At 50.3% G+C, this 25,600-nt stretch overlaps 1 protein-coding gene across 1 annotated transcript; it reads left to right on the forward strand.

Annotated features, from left to right (window-relative positions):
* The first annotated feature begins 4,433 nt into the window (after positions 1–4,433).
* Positions 4,434–23,770, forward strand: LOC103185740 (FKBP prolyl isomerase 10). Its single transcript, XM_042343317.1, has 10 exons — positions 4,434–4,982; positions 7,826–7,971; positions 8,874–9,063; positions 9,489–9,634; positions 11,260–11,449; positions 17,683–17,828; positions 18,912–19,101; positions 21,020–21,162; positions 22,215–22,378; positions 22,985–23,770. Exons 1-10 carry the CDS (start codon positions 4,747–4,749, stop codon positions 23,171–23,173), a joined length of 1,740 nt encoding a protein of 579 aa, XP_042199251.1. The 5' UTR covers positions 4,434–4,746; the 3' UTR covers positions 23,174–23,770.
* Positions 23,771–25,600: the final 1,830 nt, after the last annotated feature.

Consider the following 25,600-nt stretch of genomic DNA (forward strand, 5'->3'; position numbering starts at 1 on the left):
CCCCTTCCTCCTCCCCCCCCTCTCACCCTCTCCTCCTCCTCCCCCCCTCCTCCCCCCCTCTACTCCCCCTCCTCCTCCCCCCCCTCTCTCCTCCCCCCCTCTCCTCCTCCTCCCCCCCCCACGATCCTTAAACCAGGCTGGAGTTTGAGGCCACACAAACTAACACAGCTCAGGGCTCAGATCACTGAGCGTTGTTGTAACTATTCCGAAATAAAATAAAGTGAAAAAAACTTTTTGTCTTATGCCCCAAACTTCATCCCAATCCTTACTTAGTGGAGTGATTTCCCTGGAGCTCGGTGGTTAGAGCACGCTCGCTCTGCAAATGAGTGGACCTGGGTTCGATCCCCGGCAGGTTCAGGGCGAAACCTCGGGCACGTTTCCTTACTCCAAACGCCTGATAATAATCCCTCAAGAAAAATAACCAAAATAAATTGGTCACTTCAACTCACGGCTGTTTATGGGGACGCTGCTGTGCGCAATTGGCTGCCGCGTTTCGTCCACAAAATATACAGTCAATTCACTTTACAGTGTGTTGTGTGAAGCGCTTTAAGGTGTCTCAATGCTGTGCTAACGCACTGTATCAAATGCAAGGATTATTATTATTGTTATTATTACTACATTAGCTCCCTGTGTTTCTTTGCCTTTCTCATCCTCTCTGCTGCTTTCAACACTGTCCACCACTCTCTTCCCCTCGATCACCTCTCAGCCGCCTCTGTGAGACTGCACTTTCCTTATTCTAATTCCACTTGACCTACGCTATCACCTTCATGTTTGCCCCTCTAATACCCTTCTCCTCATACAATCCTGTGCATTGTACCTCAGGCCTCTATCCTCGGCCCCTCCTTTTCCTCATCTACAAGCTCCCTCTTGGTGACATCATCTGCAAACACAGGATTTGTTCCCACATGTACACACACGATGCCCAAATCCATCTCTCCACTTCCACCCTTGATTCTTCGCCCATTGATGTTCTGATGCCTATAATGTCCTGGATTAGCCTCAACTTTCTTCAACTCAATGAGGGCCAACTATTAGATTTACAAATATTTACAAAGACTGTACAGCCCGAACACAGGTCACTCGGCCCAGCCAGTCCGTGCCCGTGTTTATATTCCACCCACTCCTCACTCCCTCCCACACCCTTCTTCTATTCTCCCTCATGTAAAGGTCTAGCCTCCATCTTGAATGTATCTACACTATCTGATTCAACCGCTGCTTCAAGCAGCGACTTCCACAATCTCACCACCTTCTGCGTGAAGTAGTTCTCCTTCTAAGTTCTCTTTTAAATCCCCTAGTCGCTAACTTATACTTGATGTCCCCTCATTACAGGCTCCTCAACCAATGGAAACAGCCTTTTTCTAGTCTCCTCAGCCCATTTTTTTGCCCAGAGAATTATTATGGTCTGGAATGCACTGCCTGAAAGGGTCATTCGATAGCAGCTTTCAAAAGGGAATTGGATAGGTACTTAAAAAGTAAAAATTTGCAGGGCTATGGGGTAAGAGTGGAGGAGTGGGTCTAATTGGTAGCTCTTTCAAAGAGCCAGCACAGGCACGATGGGCCGAATGGCCTCCTTCTGTGCTGTAAGGTTTTTTACATTTACATTTGACAATCTGTGTCTGCACCAACAGCCTCTATTCCTCTCCTACTTGAGCATTGTACCATTTAGTTTAAATAGCTTGTTTTCCCTCAAAGTGCATTGCTACCTATTTATCTGCAATGACCTAAGCTACAGACAAACAGAAGCTGCCTTTTAAGAGAAAAGGCAGGCAGGTGCTGATGTATCAGACTCGTGCTGGGCTGCTAGTGTCTTCTCAGATTAACATTCCACCAGTGAAGTGACTTTGAAGATAATTCTTCTGCGCAGAATTATTTTATCTGTATACGTGTCAGTTTGGTTCAGTTAGTAGCACTCTCGCTTCTCAGTCAGGATACTGTAGGCCTCAGGCCCCACTTTGGGATTTGAAGGCGAGGCTGACACCCCCATGCGATCGTGGGGGAGGGCTGAATTGTCAGAGGAGCTGTCCTTTTTTTTTGGGGGGGGGGGGGCAGGTGGCTGGGGGTCAGCCGAGGTGTCTGACACACACAGGGAAACCCATCACCATGCTTAAGAGTATCCAAACCAAACTGGGAATACTATTCATCCCACCTACACCTGGAAATCACAGAGATAGATTGTTGGAATGGGATGCACTCTCTCTCTCTCCCTGGAGGTGAGTATCCTGGTGTTAGGTATAGGTTGGCAAGAGCTAAGGCTTGGGGACCTCAGAGTGTGCGTTGGGGTAACTGCTGGAGTCTAACCAGCCGTCCTTCAGATGAAAAGACAATTTGCTCATTGAGATTATGTTAGACTTGAAAAGAGGGAGTTTCTGGCCAGATACATTAGTCATTCACTTCATGACTGTTTATGGTTGTGGGACATTCCTCTGAGCAAGCCAACAAATGACACAGTCACTTCATCTGACAGCGAGTAATAATAAAAATAGTAATTCTTGCAATTTGATACTAGTGGCTTTCATGTCAGGAGGATAATAATAATAATCCTTGCATTTGATATAGTGCCTTATCACATCTGTTAGATAATAATAATAATATAATAATAATCCTTGCATTTGATATAGTGCTTTTCACGTCGGGAGGACATCCCAAAGCGCTTCAAAGAACACACTGTAAAGTGAATTGACTGTATATTTGTGGGCGAACGCGGCAGCCAATTGCGCACAGCAATGTCCCACAAACAGTCGTGGATTGAAGTGACCAATTTATTATTTTTTTCTTGAGGGATTATTATCAGGAGTGTGGATTAAGGAAATTTGCCCAAGGTTTCACCTTTGCCGGGCATCAAACCCAGGTCTCTCGCTTGAGAGGCGAGTGCTCTAACCACCGAGCTACAGGGACTCCACAAATATTCTAAGGAATTCTAAAATAGGCACAAAAAAGAGATCTTTTCTCTATCCCAAAAGTCGATGGATTCACCTCTGATAATTCAGCACTCACTGGACATTTCACTGGACTGTCAGTCTGGACTATTAATCTCAAGACCCAATATTGGGCTTTGAGCTCACAACCTTCTAACCCAGAAGTGAGGGAAGATGTCTCAAAGCATTTCACAGATTTCACTATAAAGTGTAGTGACTGTTTTTTTGTAGTTGAATGGAGCACCTTCCCCCTCCCCATCACCCCCTGGAGCCCCAATGTGAAAACCTCTACTGTGTAAATATAAATTTGCATTTGCATATACTTTGTGAAGTGTAGTGACTGTGCATTGTGTAGGTTATTGGAAGACCAGTAGGATGGGCATTCCGGAAAAAGTCAGAGAAAACCGTTTTCTTCAGTCGGATCTCTTGTAACCTTGTGAAGAGATGTGTGATGGTGGTGGGGGTGTGTGATGGTGGTGGGGGTTGGTCCCTGATAATAAATTAAAATGAATAAAAGCCGTGGCCCCTCCGGAGCGGAGTCCCTCTCTCTCACGGTCAGAGTCGGGTGGGGTTGGAGTTCGCTGCGTGTCCGGACCTAATAACCGCATCAAGTCAGATTTTATTTTCTTTGAAAAAAGGACCCTTTCTGCCCTCCCCACACTGCCCCCCCCCCCCCCCCCAGATAGAGGTCCCCACATACTGGGCTGAAGCTGTTCCCCCGATTTCCAATGGGCATCACTTTGCCAACAATCTCCTGATACTGTCATCAGGGCCGAGATCAGTGAGAGCCGAGCGGCCGGACACCGACCCGGTAGGGCTGGGGCAGGGCAGAGGGCAGGGGCTGGGGTAGGGCAGGGGCTGGGGTAGGGCAGGGGCTGGGGTAGGGCTGGGGCAGGGGCAAGGGTAGGGCTGGGGCAGGGCAGGGGCAAGGGTAGAGCTGGGGCAGGGGTAGGGCAGGGGTAGGGCAGGGCAGGGCAGGGGTAGGGCAGGGGCTGGGGCAGGGCAGGGCTGGGGTAGGGTAGGGCAGGGGCTGGGGTAGGGCAGGGGCAGGGGCTGGGGAGGGCTGGGGCAGGGCAGGGGCAAGGGTAGGGCAGGGCAGGGGCAGGGCAGGGGTAGGGCAGGGTAGGGCAGGGGCTGGGGGAGGGCAGGGGTAGGGCAGGGCCTGGGGCAGGGCAGGGGTTGTGCAGGGGGGGGGCAGGGGCTGGGGCAGGGCAGGGGTTGTGCAGGGGGGCAGGGGCTGGGGCAGGGCAGGGGTAGGGCAGGGCAGGGGGAGGGCAGGGGTAGGGCAGGGGCTGGGGCAGGGCAGGGCTGGGGCAGGGCAGGGGCTGGGGGAGGGCAGGGGTAGGGCAGGGCCTGGGGTTGGGGCTGTAGCTGAGATGGCGAGCGATCCATGGACACCTATATCCATGGACAGCTGTATTCCTGCCTCCAGTCGGGAAAGACCGCGTTACACGTTTACAACATTCCTGAGAGGGGGTTAAAAAAACCACCGAGTGGAGGGGGAGGGGAGGGGGCGGGAGGGGGAGGGGGCACTGTCAGTCTGTTTGGGCAATGAATGGGCTCTGTTGTTGGATGAGGTTTGTGGGGATCGCGGGGCCGTCATTGGGAGGTCGGGGCAACACTGTCACCTTCACGCGGGAAGTTACAGCGACTTTGTAACGATCGCTTTGTCCCTTTAAGTTACTTTGTAACGATTTCCGGTCGACTTCAGTCCTTTTGTAACCATTTTCTTGTGTTTTTTTATTTATCGGTTACTTTGTAGTCCTCTCGCGGTGACCACTCTGTAGCTGTTCATTTCCAGCTCCGCGATCGACCTCTCTGCAGTGTGGAGATGTACCGTTGCCGCCCGGTGCCCTCCCCGGTGCCCTCCCCGGTGCCCCGCCCGGTGCCCCGCCTGGCTGCCCTGCTCGCTGCCCTGCTCGCTGCCTCGCTCTGCCAGGCCGGGCCCGATGTCTTAATTGACAGATACTCGGTCCCCACCGACTGTCCGCGGGAAGTGCAAACCGGAGACTTCATCCGCTATCACTATAACGGCAGTTTGGAGGATGGAAAGACCTTCGACTCCAGGTCAGTGAACAAAGGGGGGGACCCGGGGGGTGGGGGGACCGGTGGGGGGAGCCGGTGTGGGGGGGAGGGAGCCCGGGTTGGGGGGGAGGGAGCCCAGGGTGGGCTGGTGAGGGAGCCCCGGGTGGGCTGGTGAGGGAGCCCGGGGTGGGGGGAGGGAGCCCGGGGTGGGGGGGAGGGAGCCCGGGGTGGGGGGGGAGGGAGCCCGGGGTGGGGGTGGGGGTGGTGAGGGAGCCCGGGGTGGGGTGGGGGGTGAGGGAGGGTGGGGTTGTGAGGGAGGGTGGGGGTGTGAGGGAGCCCGGGGTGGGGGGGGGGGGGGTGAGGGAGCCCGGGGTGGGGGGGGGGGGGTGAGGGAGCCCGGGGTGGGGGGGGGTTGAGGGAGCCCGGGGTGGGGGGAGGGGTTGGGGGAGCCCGGGGTGGGATGGGGGGTGGGGGGGTGAGGGAGCCCGGGGTGGGGGAGGGTGGGGGGATGAGGGAGCCCGGGGTGGGGGGGGTTGAGGGAGCCCGGGGTGGGGGGGGGGGGGTGTGAGGGAGCCCGGGGTGGGGTGGGGGATGAGGGAGCCCGGGGTGGGGGGGGGGGTGAGGGAGCCCGGGGTGGGGGGGGGGGGGGTGAGGGAGCCCGTGGTGGGGGAGGGTGGGGTGTGAGGGAGCCCGGGGTGGGGGTGGGGGGGGGGGCTGGGAGCAGAAATCATCAACGATATTTAAGTGTAAATGAATTAAAAGTCATCTTTCAAAGTGCGCGGTGTACAGAGTGTACGATCTGCATTGATATCAGGTGTAGGTTTCGGATCCTCTATATTGAGGTGAAGTTACCCTCTGGAGATCGCCTGCGGATCGGGGCTGTAATTCGCGTCTTTCGCTATTCCTGGGTTTCTCTCGTTGACGTTTGTCGGGAGTTTGGGCCGTAATCTGCAGATTAGAAATTTTCCGAGGAATCGAGTTCAGCGGATTGTGTGTTTAACTCCCGTAGGGATCTCATAATAAATATTCATCTTTGCACTCGATATCACACCTCATCGCGTCTTCGAGACGTCTCAAAGCGCTTCATTCACAGAATGTACTGTTGAGTGAATTGACTATATTTTGTGCACGAAACGTTATTAAACAGCGTTAAACCCCGAGTCTTACACTCTTAAACAAAGTGCAATTTGGAAATAATCGCGGGCGGACAGACTTGAGATATCAATCCCCCCCCCCCGGGACTGTGGAGGGGATGTACCCCCCACTGTGTGAGCGAGAGTGTGGGGGGAATAAAAGTAAGGCATCGCATCTCAGTTTACAATCTGCAGAACCTTCTGTTTCGACACAATACAACTCAACTTTCATTGACATAGCGCCCTCCATGCGGAGCAGCTTCTCAATGCGCTTATTAATGCGGTGTTTAAATGTGCTTCTCCCCCCCCCCACTCCCCCCCCCCCCCCCCCCACTCCCGCCCCCCCCCCCCCCCCTCCCTCCCGGCCCCTCACCATTCTCCCTTTGCAAATGGGAAGTTTGGAAAGAGAACTTCCTGTTCACTGCCACATCAGCATCTCTTGAAAAAAAAGCCCAAATTGCCAGTGCCCCCTCCCCTCCCTTTCCCAAACCAGATGTGCTGCTTGCAGGGGGGGGGGGGAGGGGGGAATCGAGGCCAAGAGAGTGAGTGTGCAGCGAAAATCCCGCTTCTGTCCGCATACTTTAAAACCCATTAGTTTGGGCAAAAACAAATTATTTGCTTTATCTTTAGCCTCAGTCTTCCCATTGGCTCCGGCCCAACTTGTGATCCTTTCCCAGACTGACTTAGCTGTGGATGTTTAACAGTTTTTTTTAAAAAATAAAAAATAATTCTGCGGCTTTATATTCAAATTCTGATATAGTTTACTGTTAAAATGAGCGCAGAGTTAGGCCATTCAGCCCAGCAAGTCTGTGCTGGTGTTTTCTTTCAAGGCGAACTAATCTCATCCCTCTCTCCTGCTCTCTCCCCGCACCTTTTTTTATTGTTAAATATATTACTTGCTGTTGTAGCAGAATCGGATCATTGAGACGTCTCCAAGCACTTCACCGAATATAATGTAAAGTGGATTGACTGTGTGTTTTTTGGTAAAAACACAGCAGACAATTGTGCACAGCAACTTCCCAGAAACAGTGGGGGATTCAGTGACGATTTTCTTTAAGGGATTATCATCCCCAGAGGGTGGATGGCTGAAAGCACGATCAAGAGGAAAGTCCTGAGATGGGCTTTGAAGGAGGCAAGGGACGGGCTGGGCAGAGGAATTCCGGGATGGCGTTCCAGAGAATCCACATTGGCTTTTAAAGGGGAACCAGATCGATAATAATAATCCTTGCATTTGATACAGCGCCTTTTCGCATCTTTGAGACGTCTCAAAGCGCTTCACAGAACATAATGTAAAGTGAATTGACTGTAACTTTTGTGGGCGAAACGGGCAGCCAGTTGCACACAGCAGCGTCCCCACATACAGTCGTGGATTGAGTGATCAATTTATTATTATTTTGTAGAAATGATTACCCCCGGAAAAGCGATCCCCAACTAATGACCGGGTTCCTACTTACTGCTAGGTAAACAGAGGCGTGTGGAGTAAAGAAGTTTGTCCAACATTACGCCCTCCCGGGAATCAAACCCAGGTCTCTCAGTTGCAAGGCAAGTGCTCTAACCATTGAGCTACAGGACTCAACCTTAAAAAAAACCTTAAAAGGAGTGAGCGACAGGGATATGGGGAAAGGGCAGGTGAATGAGACTGAAAGGATTGCACTTAAAGGAGCAGGCACAAGAATGGCCTTCTGTGCTGTAAGTTTCTACGGTTCGAAGACATCTGTTGCACTCTGAGATGTGTTTTCTCCTTCTCTCAAGCTACGACCGAGGCAGCACCTACAATGTGCTGGTGGGGAAGGGGCGGCTGATCCCAGGGATGGACAAGGGCCTCCTGGGCATGTGTGTGGGTGAGAGACGGCGAATTGTCATCCCCTCTCAGATGGCCTACGGCATCAAGGGAGTTGGTAAGAGCGTAAGAACTTGCTAAGCGAGAAAAGACCAAGGTCCATCTAGTTCGTCTTCCACCAGTTGCTTGGCATGTCGGGTCCCAAACTTTATACCGTATCCCGAGATATTATTTTTCAGCAGAAATCTAATTTGTTCTTGAAACAAACAACACTTTCTGGTTCCACTGTCTCCCTGGGCTGCACAGAGCAGGAGACCTGCTTACTCCCCACTCCACTTCCTAGCTCACTTTGGCATCCAAGCCAACAAGCCTGAATTGAAGATTTTTTCAAACTCCTGCATGTTTCAGCACCTTCCACCCAGGTCGAGGTTTACACCATTTAGCGTTTCAGCATTTTCAGAATTTGGCAATTTTTTGAAACGTTCACTTCAACTGTGAAGCCCGTTTTCTCTCAGCTCTTTTACAGTCAGTGAGCTCCAAAGCTAAGACTGAATTCAACATGTTACATAAATAGGAGTCAGTCTTGCCCCCGGGGGGGAAATCTCCCGGCTGGTTCTGGAGGCTAAGATCAAGCACTAGTGCTTCTTGGTCTGAGATGCATTGGTGGAGGCAACATGTTGGATATGTTGAAAGCAGAGACCTGGGTCCAGTGAGTCTACGTGGACAACCTTCACGTTAATCTTTCCATGCCTGGCTCCATTGAAGTCTTAATTCAAACCGTACAGCTTTAACCACTGTAAGGGTTCCCTCTGGCAAGCAAACATTGCCAGATGCTCATAAAACCACAGCACATGATTTCCTCACAAACTAGCGTTAGATTAGAAGATCAGCCATGATTGAATGGCGGGGCAGGCTTGAAGGGCCAAATGGCCTACTCCTGCTCCTACATGTTATGTTAACTCCTGCATATTTAACCCTTGCTCTGCCTAACTCTTAACCCTTTATTATATCCTTCCCCAGCTGACATCATCCCACCCAACTCCACCCTGTACTTTGATGTGGTTTTGCACGATGTCTGGAACGCCGATGACAAAGTGCAGAGCAAGACCGTGTTCCGACCTGAGCCGTGCAGCCGAGTGGTGCAGAACACCGACTATGTCCGATACCATTACAACGGCACCTTGCTTAATGGGACCCTCTTCGACTCCAGGTAAGGGGGCAACTAGGACAGGAGAGAAACCATTGCATTGCCTACAGCCAGGTGAACCAACTGACATCCAGCCCACGGGCCGATTTCATCTGGTCCTCCCACCCCCATTTCATCTGCTTCCCCCCCATTTCATCTGGCCCACCCACTCCCCCCATAACCCGTTTCTGGAAGGGAAGCATAAAAATATTGCTTAGTGGCTCACGGATGTTTCCCAAATAGGCCATCCGGCCCTCAGCAGCCAAAAGGTTGGAAACCCCTGATCTATAGCAACTAGACTGAGATCTGGAATCAGGCACCTGAGTGTGGTTCAGTTGAACCGGCATGTTACCTGGCTACTAGATTATCATCCCCTCCCCCAACCTCGCCCCCCCTTCCCCCCAGGAGAGTAATGTTCCTCACACTGTCTTGTTCTCACTCTGTCACAGTCACAATAGGATGAAGACCTATGACACCTATGTGGGGATGAGTTTGCTGATCAAAGGAATGGATGAAGGTCTCCTCAGCATGTGTGTAGGAGAGAGGAGAGTCATCACCATTCCCCCATTTCTGGCCTACGGGGAAGGTGGATACGGTAAGTTATAATAATAATAATGATCCTTGCATTTCATACAGAGCCTCATCACATCTTTGAGACGTCTCAAAGCGCTTCACAGAGTTTACTGTAAAGTGAATTTTGTGGGCGAAATGCAGCAGCCAATTGTGCACAGCAGTGTCTCATGAACAGTCGTGGATTGAGTGACTAAATTATTATAAAAAGAGGTTTTGAGAGATTATTACCCTCGGAAAAGTGATCTGTCAATCGATCCTACTTAATGCTAGGTAAACACAGGCGTGTCGCGTAAGGAAACTTGCCTGAGGTTTCGTCCTGCCCGGACATTGAATCCAGGTCCTCTCACTTGCGAGGCGAATGCTCTAATCAATACGTTACAGGGCTGCACAAGTTAAACCCTGATATCCTGCATATTTTCCACCCACAGCTTATGCCCTCACCCCAGTCTATTCATGTTAAGCGAGAGTCAAGGTATTCCACCTTTGGCTGGTGGTGGGGGACACAGAATACAAACCTGATGTTCACATGTCTCCCAACAGAGGGGGGTACTGAATAATAATAATAATCCTTGCATTTGATACAGCACTTTATCACAACTTCGAGACGTCTCAAAGCGCTTCACAGAGTGCACTGTAAAGTGAATTGACTGTATATTTTGTGGGTGAATAGTGATGTGAAGTGGGAACCCTGGCTGATTTCTGGCTCTCCATAGGGAACCAAGGCCAATTGGAGCCCCAAACCACCGTCCCGCCTGAGATCAGTTAGCTCAGGGCAGAGTGCGAATCGAAGGGCTGAGATTTCTGATCTGTCAGACTTCGTTCCACACTGGGAATCCCGTTCACATTTTTGGAAGCCTTACCATTTAACTTCCTGTAAACTTCCTGCCTCAGTCCATCCCATCTCTTTCCCTACAACCCCACACAAATTGGATTGTGAGAGTCGTCAGGTGCAGAGTTGGGGTGGATTGGGGTGGAGGAGGTGGCAATGAGCGAGGGGAGATCTTGAGGGTTGTGCTCCCCAAGAACTCCTTCTTGGGGAGGAGGTAAGCGAGGGCTCCTTGTAGCTGAGTTGATTCCTAGTCCTCGTCATCGGAATGTTGGAATCAAGCCAGCTCTCTGTGGCGGTCTCTAGTCTGGTTCCAGAGCCAAGTGGATCTGCTGGATTCTGGGGCACTGCCAATGGCAGCCTGGCTTATGGTAAGATTTGGAATGACAGACCAGTCACTGGGGGCAGGATTCTTCCTGATCCACTCCTGTTATCCGTGAAGCCAAAGCCCTAACGAGTAAGCTGGTCCCAGCTATTTGAGCAGCAGGAAGGCAATGCTTTCAATGGTAAGCTATGGGAGGGGGCTTGATTTTGGCCAACCTGCACCTAATACTCTCTAGAAATGGGTAAGCAGGCTGTGTCTCTTCATGGAGAGAGTGTGCATTCATTCCAGAAGCAAGGAAATGTTCATGTGTGGGTGGTATACATTGATCAGTTTCCATACGTGTCAGAAATGCAGCTGATCAAACTGCCCTCCCCTCCCCATTTGGGGCTGAAACTTGAAAAGGGGAAAAAAAGTTTTGTTAATGGTTTTGTTGGTGGTGTGTTCACTGTTAGGCATGTCTGTTTATTTCCCGATGTTTCCCATTGCGTTCCTGCAGGCACGGAGATCCCCCCACAGGCCAGTCTGGTCTTCCACACCCTGCTGGTGGACCTCCATAACCCGTCTGATACCGTATCCATCCAGAACCAGAAGGTGCCAGAGTCCTGCAGCCGTAAGACGGTAACTGGGGACTTCCTCCGCTATCATTACAACGGCAGCTTCTTAGACGGCACCTTCTTTGACTCCAGGTCAGGCTTCAAACCAAATCCAGAAACAGTTATAATAATAATGCTTGCATTTGATATAGCGCCTTATCACGTCTTCTAGACATCTCAAAGCGCTTTACAGAATATACTGTAAAGTTAACTGACTGTATATTCTGTGAGGAAACACAACAGCCAATTGCGTACAGAAGAGTCCCACGAACGGTCGTGGCTTGAGTGACCAAATTATTATTATTTTTAAGAAATTATTACCCCGGAAAAGCAATCCGTCAATCGATTAATGATCGGGTTCCTATTTACCGCTAGGTAAACAGAGATGTCTGGAGTAGAGAAACTTGCCCAACGTTTCGCCTGCCTGAGAATCAAACCCAGATCCTCTCGCTTGGAGGCGAGTGCTCTAACCACTAAGGTACAGGACTCCAGTTACTCAGTAAAAATCCCTGCAGTTTACCAGAGGCTTTGCTCACCCACAGCGGCCACTGGGAGATCGCGCATTCCATTCCAACAACCTATCTCCAGAATTCCAACGGCAGACGGAATACATGGAATTCTCGGTTTGGTTTGGATACGATTAGGCATGGTGATGGGTTTCTGCATGTATCAGACACCCAGGGGCTGACCAAAACGTGAAGGGTTCAGCTCAACGTGAGCGTCGGTCTGAGTCTGGGATTGAAGGTAATGATTTAGCAGCATATCACTGACCTGCTGTTGCCTGGGAGCCAGGAGGAGCTGAGAGGAGGGCGATGGTGGAGGGCGACTGAAGGCACACTCGAAGAGGAAGGTCTTGAGACTGGCCTTGGAGGAGGCAAGGTAGGGGCAAGGCGGAGGGACTCTTGGAGGGAGATCCAGAGGGTGCGGGCAGGGAAAGCTGAAGACCCGACCCCCAGTGGTGAGCTGACATTCCACATCCAGGCTTCCCTGGAATCGAGAGTGAAGCACTCTCCCAGGTTGTCCTGCTGCTGTTCTCACACCTGCCATCAGGAGACATAGAGACACAAAACATAGAATACTGCAGATGCTGTAAATCTGAAACAAAAACAGAAGTGGCTGTTGGAACACTCCTCAGGCCAGGCAGCACCTATGGAGAAAGGAAAGTGAGACAACGTTTCGGGTCCACGACCCTTCGTCAGGACTGGGGCATGTTTGGGAGGGAGAGGCTTTTAAGGGCTAACAGAGAGAGGGGGGGAGGCAGGGCAAGGAAGACAAAGGAGAAAATGGGGTAGAAGACGGGGGTTGATGGGTTAAATAGGTGTTAATAATGCAAAGCAAAGAGGGGAAATATGGCAACAAAATAGGCCGACCAGAGAGAGAAAAGGTTTGCCTGGGACCCAGATGATGTGGTGATGGTCACAGAAGAGGGGGAGGGGAAAGGTGAGCTGTTATGGTTTGAAATTGTTGAAATCAATATTGAGGCCACAGGGCTGTAAGATCTCGAGCAGATAAATGAGGTGCTGTTTCTCGAGTTTGCGCTGTGGCTTCATTGGAACAGCGTAGGAGACCGTGGATGGAGAGGTCAGCGTGCGAATGGGAGGGAGAGTTGAAGTGGCAAGAAACAGGAAGCTCAGGGTTGTGCTTGTGGAAAGAGCGGAGGTGATCGGCAAATCGATCACCCAATCTGCGTTTGGTCTCCCCAGTGTAGAGGAGACCACATTGTGAGCAGCGGATGCAGTAAACTACATCGGTGGCAGTACATGTAAATCACTGTCTCACTTGAAAACTGTCTTTGGGGCCCTGGACACTGGTCTGGGAGGAGGTGAAAGGGCAGGTATTGCATCTCCTGAGCTGGCATGGGAAGGTGCTGGGGTGGGGGGTGGAGGGAGGAGAGCAACTGTTGGTGGCGATGGAGGAATGAACCAGGGAGTCATGGAGGGAACAGTCCCTTCAGAATAATGAGAGGGGAGAAAAGGGAAGGATATGTTTAGTGGTTGGATCATGCTGGAGGTGCCAGAAATGCCAGAGAATTATTTGTTGGATGTTGAGGCTGGTGGGGTAGAAGGTGAGGACTAGTGGGACCCTATCACAGTTCTGAGAAGAGGGGGAAGGGGTGCAGGCAGAGGTGCAGGAAATAGGGTGGATACGATCAAGGGCCCTGTCCACTACAGTGGATGGGAATCCTTGGTCGAGGAAAAAGGAAGACATTTCAGCTGCGCTGGTGTGAAAGGTGGCATCGTCAGAGCAGATGTGGTGGAGGCGGAGGAACTGGGAAAAGGGAATGGAGTCTTTACAGGAGGTGGGATGGGAGGAGATGTAGTCCTGGTAACTGTAGGAGTTTTTGGACTTGTAAAAGATATCTGTTGATATTCTATGCCCCGAGATGGAATCGTGGAAGCACAACAACAGTTGTTGATACATTGACGACTGTGTTAGGGCTGATTCCTGCTCTTGCAGTGCGCTGGAAAAATTCACCAATTTTGCTTCCACCTCCCACCCCTTCATAACATTCACATAGTCCATCTCCATCTCTTCCGCCTACACCACCTCTGCTCTGACAATGTCACCTTTCACACCAGAGCAGCTGAAATATCTTACATTTTCCTCGCCCGAGGATTCCCATCCTTAAAGCCCTTAAAAGCCTCTCCCTCCCAACATGCCCCAGTTCTGACGAAGGGTCGTGGACCCGAAACGTTGACTCACTTTCCTTTCTCCGTAGATGCTGCCTGACCTGCGGAGTGTTCTCACAGCCACTTCTGTTTGTGTTTTAGGAGACATAGTGGGTCTGCTGAGGTAGTAAAACCTCATCTCAACACCATCCCCCCATCCTCCACCCTCAGAATCCACAGGGTAATGGAGGGGTAGCCCTACAGGTTACTTTGATACTGATGAGGAGCACAACGAGACTGGTTTAGACTGACCCCAGATATTGCCTGTCTGACCCCTCGCTCCGCAGTGCGGCACTTCCCCTGGTTGCCATCCTGTTTTGCAGCTCATTATAGCATTAATCCTCCCTCCCTCCCTGTGGAGCACCTGGTAACCAGTAACATTCTTCAACTTAATTTAAGTTCGAATTCAAACGTCACACAGATATTTAAATCATTTCATTCCAATAAGCAGGAAAGCTTGCAAGACAGTGGTATCCATGGCAAGCAAGCTATTCAGGTTTAGTTGGTGAAACTCCAGCAGTTACCCCCAACTCACACTCTGCGGTCCCCCAAACCTTGACTCTCGCGAACCTCTTAAGCGCGGTGATGGGTCTCGGCATGTGCCAGATACCCGGCGGGTGGGGTCCTGGGGCAAGAGATCGTGACCATCCAGTCGGCCGGGTGCTTCCAACACAGCATTGTCTGTCAGTAGTGGGTGTAAACGCTAAGTGTGTCAGAACGGTCTCTGGGTGGAGCGGGGGAAAGAGGTTTTTTTTACGTTTGATACCTTAACAACATAATTACTGCAAGTGTAGTGACTGTTTTTTTGTAGGCAAACGCAACAGCTGTTTGCGCCCAGCACAAACAGCCATGGAAGTGAGTGACCGGTTTTATATCTGGAGGATTGTCGAGTAGTGCCGCGGGGAATCTATAACGCCCACCTGAGCAGGCAGAAGGGACCTTGGTTTAAACGTCTCATCCAAAGGACAGCGCCTCCCGACAGTGCAGCCACCCCCCACCCACCCCCTTCCCAGAGTGTAGGGGGGCTCCTGGCTTCAGACCTCGTGCTGCGGGGGGGCGGAGGGAGGGAGGCTGAAAAGCAGACTTGAAGAACTCAGAGCTCAGACTTTTCTGCTCGAAGGAGCCACAGGTGAGGGGGCTAATCACCACCAGCATCACCACCACCAACAACAACAACAAAATTACATTTGTAAACCAGAGCCCAAGTGGTCAAAACGGTGGCTTTGCTTTCACTGCTTCAAATTCCAAATGATCAAAGCACTTTTTTGTTTCTTAAAAAAATAACTCCACAATCTCGCCCCTCTGGCTGATTTCTCTCTGCCTCCTGTTCTGTTTGTCACTGTCACTAACTCCACATTCCCCCGAGGATCGAGTTTAAGGTCCTTGTCCTCGCTTTTAAAGCTCTCCATGCTCCCTGCTCCACCCTTCCTCTGCCAACTGCTAAAACCTGACCCACCTGTCCGCTCCCTCCGCTCGATGGGCACTGGCTGCTCCGTGTGCCCTGCCCGCCCCACCATTGGCATTTGGGCAACCCTCAGCTTTTCTGCCCCATCCTCTGGAACTCCATCCCTGAATCACTCCACCTCGCCCCCTCCCACATCTCCTTCAAGGCCCGTTTCAAAGTTTTCCTCTTTGGCCACCCTCTGACCTCCTTACCCTTACCACCCCTCTTGGTACCAATCCCCAACTCGGGTGCAAACCCTTGAGTGTCCAGGGCCTTCTGACGTGAAAGGCGCTGTATAAATGTAATGTTGTTGTTAATTGTAACTAATCCATTGATCTCTTGTGAATGAATCCAGCCCAAACAGAAAGGACGCTGTACATCTGCACCAACAGCTGGCAAGATGCAAAGAGAAAGGCATTTCCATTGGCAAAGGCAATTGCCTTCGGCCACCGTCCCACCCCCTTGTCCTCCACTCCTCCTGATTCCAACCATTAGCTTAAGTACAAACCCTTGACTATCCAGCACCTTGGGATGTCAAAGGTGCTGTATTAATGCAGTTTGTTGTTTTGAGTGGTGTGCAGACCGAGCTGTGGCCTGTGCTCACACGTTGGTGCCGAGAGGGAGCGGAGGCTGAGAGGGCAGCATGTCTGGCTCTGCCCAAAGACACTGGGAGACATTCCATTCCTAACCCGTGTCTTGGATGTTTCAGGCCCGTGGGCATTGAGCAGCTTTGGAATGGAATGCAGCACAGTGAGCTGTAGAGAGTGTGCGCGGACAGGAGCCCACAGCAAACCCAGTAAGTTATTACAGTCTGGAATGCACGGCCTGAAAGGCTGGTGGAAGCAAATTTCAATAATAACTTTCAAAAGGGAATTGGATAGGTAGTTGAAGAGGAAAAATTTGCAAAGATATGGGAAAAGAGCAGGGGAGTGGGACTGATTGGGTAGCTCTTCCAAAGAGCCAGCGCAGGCACAATCTTCTGTACTATATTCTGACTATAGCTGTCATATTCTATGATTCTACGAATAAACAACCACAGTTTCTCTTTTTATATATAAAAATGATCTCAACAGACACTCAGCCCTGTTAATCCTGGAGGATGAGCAATGTCATTGGAGCCAGGAATGAGAGGAATGCACCATAGAGACAGGAGGAAGCTAGTCAGCCCATTCAGTCCTGTTACTTCTCTCACACTTTTGGTTTGGTCGAGCTTTTAACCCTTTGATACCAAATGCCCCTCAGCCCCTCCTGACATTCAGACACTTTTTCACACTGAAACGTCTCCTCGAGAAATGGATTGGTTTAGAAGCCGTAAAGTTAAGCTTCACAGAGCAACGGCCGAGCTCCTGGCTGGCACTGCCTGTGAGGGGATGTGTTTGGTGGAACATTCCGAGGACCGGGAAGCAACGCTGAATGTTACAAAAACATTCCAGGGCTTTGTGGCAGCATGTTTGCCTGTCTGTGTCTGGGGGGAGGGAGTGGTCAGAGGTCAAACACAAGATAATCTGCTGAGCAGTCAGAGCAGTGGGTGATTGTTTGCATATTTTGTTCTTTGTCAGTTTCCTCCCTTCATTTAGGAGACATCTGGAAGGTAGTGACATGATTTCTACAGCTTGGAATCAGGAGGGGTGGAGGGCAAAGGGGTGGGGGTAGGAGGATGTCCGAAGGCATTTGAATTTGCCAATGGAAATATCTTTCACTTTACATCCTGCCAGCTGTTAGTGCAGACATACATCATCATCATCATAATAATAATCCTTGCATTTGATACAGCGCCTCATCACGTCTTCAAGACGTCTCAAAGCGCCTCACAGGACTACACTGTAAAGTGAATTGACTGTATATTTTGTGGGCGAAATGCGGCAGCCAATTGTGCACATCATCCTTTCAGTAGTGCACAGCCTGGCACTGGGTTAGAGGCAACTGAAGATCTTCCTCTTTGACCATGCCTATGGTCACCCACCCCTCTCCCCAGTTTGTCATTAAGCTCCATCACTATCAAGCATTCCGAGACACTGCTGTGTGAAGGGTGCTATTTGAATGTAAGTAGTAGTAGTCGTTGTTACCACCAGCTCGGTGATCCACTTTGTCTTTATAAAACACTTGGAGACATTATCTGATATGAACGTTGTTGGCTCTGCGTGAGGGGTGTTATATAAATGCAAGTTGCTGTTGCTCTACTTTCGTTTCTAATGTTGTCCTTTCTCTCCCAGTTACTCTCGGAATCACACTTACAACACCTACATCGGGATGGGCTACGTCATCAGTGGGATAGACCAGGGTTTGATCGGAGTGTGCATGGGAGAGAGACGGAGAGTTGTCATCCCCCCACATTTGGGTTATGGAGAGAACGGTGTGGGTAAGGAAGCAGCTGCACTCCACCAAAGGTCTTGGTGATCAGGTGGGAAGTGAAAATTGCGGGGGGGTGGTGGGGGGAGAGGGGGGTTGATGTTCTGGTATATCAGGACTTTCTTTTCTCTTTCTCCCCTCCTCTGTGGTCTTTGTATATTCACACCAAGCTGTGATGGTTTTGTGCTGTTGCTTCTCGCTCTCTGCTTTAGACAGCCCGGTCTGGCTGATTGGCAGGACTGGGAAGGGCAGACCGGTCACTGGGGCAGCGAAACCTCCCACTCAGCTCTTGTTAACCCTGCAAGTCAAAGCCCTACTTTAGTGACTATCCTCCTTGGTGGGGAGGTAAATGGAATGTTGGAATTGAGCCAGTCCTCTGTGGGGGTCTCGATAGTCCTGAGCCAGGCGGGTCCGCAGTATTCCAGGGCACTGCTGATGACAGCACAGCCCAGCCTGGCTCATCAGTGGGTCCAGGAAGGACAGACCAGTCACTGGGGGCAGGGAGTCATCCTACGCAGTTCCTGTTAACCCTGCAAGCTAAAACCCTAACGGGTAGGGTGGTCCTAGTTGGACAAGGAGTGGAAAAGCTTGCTAGATATCAATATCAATAGCAGTTTTAGCTGGTTAGAGTCATTGAGGTTGGGATTCTTCCCTCTCAGCTCCAAAGCGTTAACAAGTAGGGTGGTCCTAGCTCAATATGCAGCAGTAAGCTTGCCAGTCAGTGCTTTCAAGGCAAGCTATTACAGTTTTAGCTGCTTGCACTTTAGCAGTTACCCCAATGCATACTCTTGGGGTCCCCATGCCTTGGCACTTGGCAACCTACGCCTAATACTTTCTGGAATTGGGTATGCAGAATGCATCCCTCCAGAGAGAGAGTGCGCATTCCATTCCAACAATCTATCTCTGGGATTTCCATGTGTAGGCGGAATGCATGGAAATCTCAGCTTGGTTTAGATATTCTTAAGCATGGGGCTGGGTTTCCCGATGTGTCAGACATTTCTTTCCATCCCAATCTTGCTGCCAGCTCTCCCACTGTCCGAGGCTGGAATGTACAAGGAGCTGATGGTTTTCCCTCTGTTCTCCAACATTCCAGGCGACAAGATTCCTGGCTCTGCCGTGCTGGTCTTCGATGTTCACATAATCGATTTCCACAACCCGAGTGACCAGGTGGAAATCCAAACATACTTCAAGCCAACTGATTGCAACCGCACCAGCAAGCTGAACGACTTCATCCAATATCATTACAACGCCTCCCTCATGGACGGCGAGGTGCTCTACACATCGTACGTTGGCTCTTAACTTTTTTTTGAAAAAAGCACCCATTTGTCTCCTAAAAGTTTTGACTCGTGTTATTCTCCTGCTCAGCACAGCTCTATGGATGCCCCAGTAGCTCACACAGGAGACTATTGTTTAAATGCATGTCTGTGTGTGTGTCTCTTTCTCTCTAACATGCAATCGAGGGTGTGTTGTTGTCTGTCTCTGTCTCTCTGAGTGGAGTCCTGTAGTATATTGGTTAGAGTATTCGCCTCGCAAGCAACAGGACCCAGGTTCGATTCCTGGGCAGGGCAAAACGTTAGGCACATTTTGTTACTCCAGGTGCCTCTGTTTACCTAACAGTAAGTAGGAACCCGGTTTTAGTGGATTGGGGGATTGCTTTTTGGGTGTAATAACCCCTTGAAAAAATATTTGGTCACTCAGTCCACGACTGATTGTGGGATATTGCTTTGTGCAATTGTCTGCCACATTTCATCCACAAAATACAGTCAATTGAGTTTACAGTATATTCTGCAAAGATCTTAATAATAATAATCCTTGCATTTGATATAGCGCTTTTCACGTCGGGAGGACGTCCCAAAGCGCTTCACAGAACACACTGTAAAGTGAATTGACTGTATATTTGTGGGCGAACGCGGCGGCCAATTGCGCACAGCAATGTCCCACAAACAGTCATAGATTGAAAATGACCAATTTTATTATTGTTTTTGGTTTTGGAGGAGGGATTATTATTAGGCTCTGTGTGGAGTAAGGAAACTTGCCCAAGGTTTCGCCCTCTGCCTGGAATTGAACTCAGGTCTCTCGCTTGCAAAGCGAGTGCTCTAACCACTGAGCTACAGGACTCCACTTTGACACATTTTAGCAACATGCGCTATGTCAAATGTAAGGATTATTATTATTATCATTTAGATTGGTGAGAGATGGTGGTGGGGTATTTAACCAAGGGAGGAACCCTCAGCCTCCGATCCCAGCTTCACCCAAAGCCCAACTCCCTTCTGGGGGTCTTTGGGTATCAGTCAGGAATGGGAATAACTCTATCATGGTCTTGGCTCAGAGGATGAACAGACAAAATAAATTTAGTACTTTACATGGAGAGTGGTGAACAGGTGGAAGAGATTATTTTTATTATTAATAATACTTGCATTTGATATAGTACCTTATCACATCATCGAGACATCTCAAAGTGCATCAGAGGATGTACTCTGTAGTGGTGTATCTGTGTATATTCTGTGGGTGAAACATATGCAAAATACCCAGATTCCCTGGGAGGTGGTTAGAACAACAACAACAAATTACATTTGGAAAGCGCCCTTCACATCGTGAGGACATCCCAAGACGCTGGACCGTCAGGGATTTGAACCCGAGCAGGGAGTTGGGATCAGGATGATTGAAGGGCAAGAAGGGTAGGGGGAGGAGAGTGATCCCTACCCTTCGAAGAAGAGGGTATTGAGACAAGCCTTGAAGGAGGCAAGGGAGGGAGTGAGGCGAAGGGATTGTGGGATGCAATTCCAAAGGATGGGGACAGAGAGGCTGAAGGCCCGACCACCGATGGTGGGGCAGGCAAGGTGGAGGACATGGAGCAGGCCGGAATCTGCTGAGCGAAGGGAGTGGACAGGTCTACATGAAGTTAGCAGGTCACAAAGATAGGGCAGAGCCCTCTACGGTTACAAGAGGGAAATTAGACGGTTTGACGGCGAGGTGGTGAGATCAGTCTTTGTGCCAATGTGTAATCAGAGTTGTGATGGTCGGCTGAGCGGCAGATAAAGAACGGTGTCAGCGAAGTATGTCACACTGACCTTTGGACCCTTCACTGCCTGCTTCCAGGTCAGCGATGATCTGAAGAGCAGCACCTTTCCCGGGCTCTGAGAGGATGGCTCAGATCTTCCCTTCGTTGAATTACTAAACTGTTTCCCCCTCTTGTTCCAGGCGCGAACACGGGTCTCTCCAAAGCCTTGTCATCGGCTCCTCCAAGATGATTGAAGGGTTAAACCAGGGAGTGCTGGATATGTGCATCGGAGAGAAGCGGATTATAACTATCCCACCGCATCTGGCACACGGGGAGAAGGGATGTGAGTGACTGAGAGCGTTACACCCACTGAGAGCGTTACACACACTGAGAGAGTTAAACACAATGAGAGCGTTACACTCTGGAGTCCCGTAGCTCAGTGGTTAGAGCACTCGCCTCGCAAGCGAGAGGATCCGGGTTCAATTCCCGGGCAGGGCGAAACATTAGGCAAGTTTCCTAACTCCACACGCCTCTGGTTACCAGCAGTGAGTAGGAATCTGGTTGTTAGTCAATTGGTGGATCACTTTTCCAGGGGTAATAAACCCATTTAAAAAATAATAATAATTTGGTCACTCAATCCACGACTGTTTGTAGGACACTGCTTTGTGTTTGGCTAACACGTTTTGCCCACAAAATACCCAGTCAATTCGCTTTACAATATATTCTGTGAAGCTCCTTGACATCTCAATGATGTGATAACAACAGCAAAATTACATGTGTAAAGCGCCTTTCATGTCGGGAGGACGTCCCAAGGCGCTGGACAGTCAGTGTTTCGGACCCGAGCTGGGGGTCGGGAAAGGGGAGGGTGGAGGGCAGGGGTGGGGGCAAGTAGGGTGATCGAAAGCACGGTCGAAGAGGAGGGTCTTGAAAAGGGTCCTGAAGGTGGAAAGGGAGGGTGGGGGGCGAGACAGATGGACTGTGGGATGGAGTTCCAGAGGGTGGGGGCAGGATGGCAGAAGGCCCACCAAGCCAATGGTGGGGCGAAGGAGGCGGGGTACGTGGCGCAGGCCTGAGCCCGCTGAGCGGAAAGAGCAGGTCGGTTGGTAGGGCACTATGTCAAACGCAAGCATTATTAATACACACACTGAGAGGATTACAGACACCAGTCCCACTGAGAGTGAAAGCTAAATTGGTTGAAAGTTGGGAGAACACGGAAAGGACTGTCATTGAATCCCATCGAAAATCAAGTGAGGCATTCAAGAGATCAGGTAAGGTGATGGGAGAGGGAGAAAGATGGGAAAATGGAACGAAAGAGGTGCCATAGATTTGGTCCCAAGCTCTGCAGGTGAAAATCCTCATGTGGTGTGGCTGATGTTGAACTGGTTCCTCCTGCAGTGGGAGACGTACCTGGCAGTGCCGTGCTCTTGTTTGATGTTGAGCTGCTGGATCTCAAGCCAGGGGTCCCGGACGGCTATCTGTTCGTGTGGACCGAAGACGCTCCGAGCAACCTGCACGAGGAGCTGGACAAGGACAAGGACGGAGAGATTGTGCTGGATGAGGTAGATGCTTCCTTAGGGTATCCATCACTCCCCCCTCCTCCCCCCTCCCCCCTCCTCCCTCCTCCCCCACGGGTGGCTGTGGGTTCAAGTCACATGTTGCTACGTTGAGCTCATAATCCAGACTGAAGCTCATTCCAGTGCAGGTGGCTGTGTTGGAGGCAGTGTTGGAGGCAGTGTCGGGGGCAGTACTGAGCTACATTATCAGAGGTGTTGTCGATCAGCTGAGCTGTTAGCCCCAGTTCCTGCCTACCTGTTCGGGTGGACATAAAAGACCCCGGGACACTGTTGCAAAACAGAAAGGATTGGATGGGGCAGTCACTGTGGGAAGGAGGCGGGGTGGGGGCAGGAGGCGGGGGCAGGGGGCGGGGGCAGGGGGCGGGGGCAGGAGGCGGGGTGGGGGCAGGGGGCGTGGGCAGGAGGCGGGGTGGGGGCAGGAGGCGGGGTGGGGGCAGGAGGCGGGGTGGGGGCAGGGGCGGGGGCAGGGGCGGGGGGGGCAGGAGGCGGGGTGGGGGCAGGAGGCGGGGTGGGGGCAGGGGGCGTGGGCAGGAGGCGGGGTAGAGGCAGGACGCGGGGATATTTTCCCTCTGACTGGTCTGTCGGTGTTAGTTTTCCAGCTATATAAAGGCTCAGGTGGCCAATGGGAAGGGCCGCCTGTCGCCCACTGAAAGCCCCGACAAACTGATCCAGGACATGTTCAACAACCAGGACCGTAACAGTGACGGCAAGATCAGCCCCAGCGAGCTCAAGCTGAAGGTCGACGAAGACAAGGAGAAGCTCCTGAAAGACGAACTGTAAACAACCCCCACAAACCAGAAACTCTTTCCAGAAGCTCAGACACCCAATATGTATATGTACAATAGATTGCTGAGGATTGAAATCTCTGTCGTGTGAAATAGTTGTCGCAGCCCACGTCCCATTTTGACGTCCTAATTGCTTTGTGTTTATCGTCTGTGTTCCTTCCTCCCTTTCTTCCTTTTTTCCCCTTCAGTTAATCCCGTTCATGTTCACACCTTCTCCGTCACTGAGACCCCGGGTGCAGTGTTTAGGCTGTGAACAAGCCCTCGCTGGACGCTGAATTTGCTGAACCCAGGTGTTTGCATTCTCCAGTGGCTGCAGGTTGGTGGATTTCTGCAGGAATCACCTGATTTTTCCATGGAGCAACATCGAATTTTCCTTTCCCCGGAGCTGTGGCTGGTGACAGGGAGTGAGCCAAGCGGCTGAAGGCATCGCAGCCTTGGATGGTTCCAGTGTTTGGTTCCTTGTTGATCTCGGTTTGTTCGCAGTGGCTTGTAATCTTGCCTAAATCAGACAATCGGCAGCTAAAACGTTATTATTGTTTAGGGCACTCGCCTGGCAAGCGACACACCTGGATTCGATTCCAGGCAGAGGGTGAAACCTCGGGCAAGTTTCCTTACTCCACACAGAGCCTAATAATAATCCCTCCAAAACAAAATAATAATAAAATTGGTCATTTTCAATCCACAACTGTTTGTGGGCACTTTACAATATATCCTGTGAAGCGCTTTGAGACGTCTCAATGACGTGATAAGACACTATATCAAATACAAGGATTAGTATTATTATATTTCAATAACCACTCTGAAATTAAAACTGAATTGAAGACTGTTCCACAATGCTCCTGAAAAAAGGAACAAGTGGCATCACAGGCTAAGATTAATTGGAATTTCGGGCCATTGGTCTCACCTGGAAGCTCCTGTTGTGTGTGATCTTCGACCGCTGATATAGGGTGAGAACCCTATGATTGTACAGAAACAAAGTGGGTTACAATCTCATTGCCTTATTCCACTAGACTTCCCTGAGATTGAGTGAATAAGCCTTTAGTTCTGAGGATGGCTTTTCACCCACCTCCCATCCATGCCTCTAGTCTCCCATCTTCAACATTCCCCCCACCGGCCACTTGGTGGTGGAGTAAACCTCATATAAGTCCTATCAGTTGGGACCATAAATTTAATATGACTTATGCAACGTATGAGTTAAACTGATACTCTTGAAATATGGAATATAAACTCGTGAGCAGGACAGGCAGATGAATGACTTCGGCGATTATACAATTTATACAGATCAGACTTATGCGAGTTTTACTGTACACTATAGCAAAGATCTTGACAGAAGCCACAGCCTACTCCTATGCTCCTCACTCCTAGTCAGAGTCAGCAGAAATGGGGTGCGGGTTTACAGGGAACGAGGGGGAGGCCTGGGCGCAGTGGGCAAGGCTCTAGTCTGACAAGGTTAGTTCTTGTCCTCGTTGGATATTTCCGGTTGAACCTTCAGTTGGTGGATTTCAAAACATTTCCTCTTATTTCAGAGACAGCGTCTCCACTCCTTGACTTGGGTTTGTTTTTTTTAATTAAATATGACGGGTGATGTTTGATGCGATGAATTGTGTTCCTGTGAATGGGTGTGTTGTACAATGTGTTTGAGAGTTTTGTGCTGGGAGGATGAGTGCTGAGAGGCACGGAAGCTGCTCAGGGTTAAATCCCGGGATTCCCGTCGCCGTCAGGATAACCGGGACGTATCCAATTTTCCCTCGCGCTCTGCAAGGAAGTTTAAATAAAGGAATTTCCCAGAAAAAGTGCCATTTGCTTTGTGAGTCGCTGTTTTGGCTATTGATTGAAACGGGAACACGTGGTATCTGTTGAAGTGATTGTTTTCCGGGGGTAATAATCCTTCCAGATAGAAAATAATTTGGTCATTCAATCCACGAACGTTTCGGGACACCTCTGTGCAATCGCCTGCCGCATTTCACCCACAAAATACCCAGACACATTTTTACAAAATTCACTTTACAACATATTCTGTGAAGCGCTTTGAAACGTCTCAGTGATACGACTAATCAAATGCAAGGATTGTTTATCAGTAGTAGAAGTAGTATTCATCCAAACCGGTCTCATGATCTTGAAGTTACAACAGACTGGAATCTGCTTCAGTGGTTAATATACAAACCAGGACTTGTGACAGCTGGTAGGTAAATAAAACACTACTCTTGTCGCTTTAAGTAACCTCAGCTGCACAGACAGTTTCGACTCATCAACTGAGAATTTAATGGTTTAAACCGATGTCATTATTTGCACTCTCGTGTGTGTGTTTGTACAAGACTTTGGTCTCAAAGTTTGACTTGTCATCCGCAAGAATAATTGTCTTAATGTTAAGTACTCTGACACAACCCGTGTGGGGGTCGCTGTATAATAATAATCAACACAA

Source organism: Callorhinchus milii, unplaced genomic scaffold (genome assembly GCF_018977255.1).
Source record: "Callorhinchus milii isolate IMCB2004 unplaced genomic scaffold, IMCB_Cmil_1.0 Scaffold23, whole genome shotgun sequence".
Classification (NCBI taxonomy): Eukaryota; Metazoa; Chordata; class Chondrichthyes; order Chimaeriformes; family Callorhinchidae; genus Callorhinchus; species Callorhinchus milii.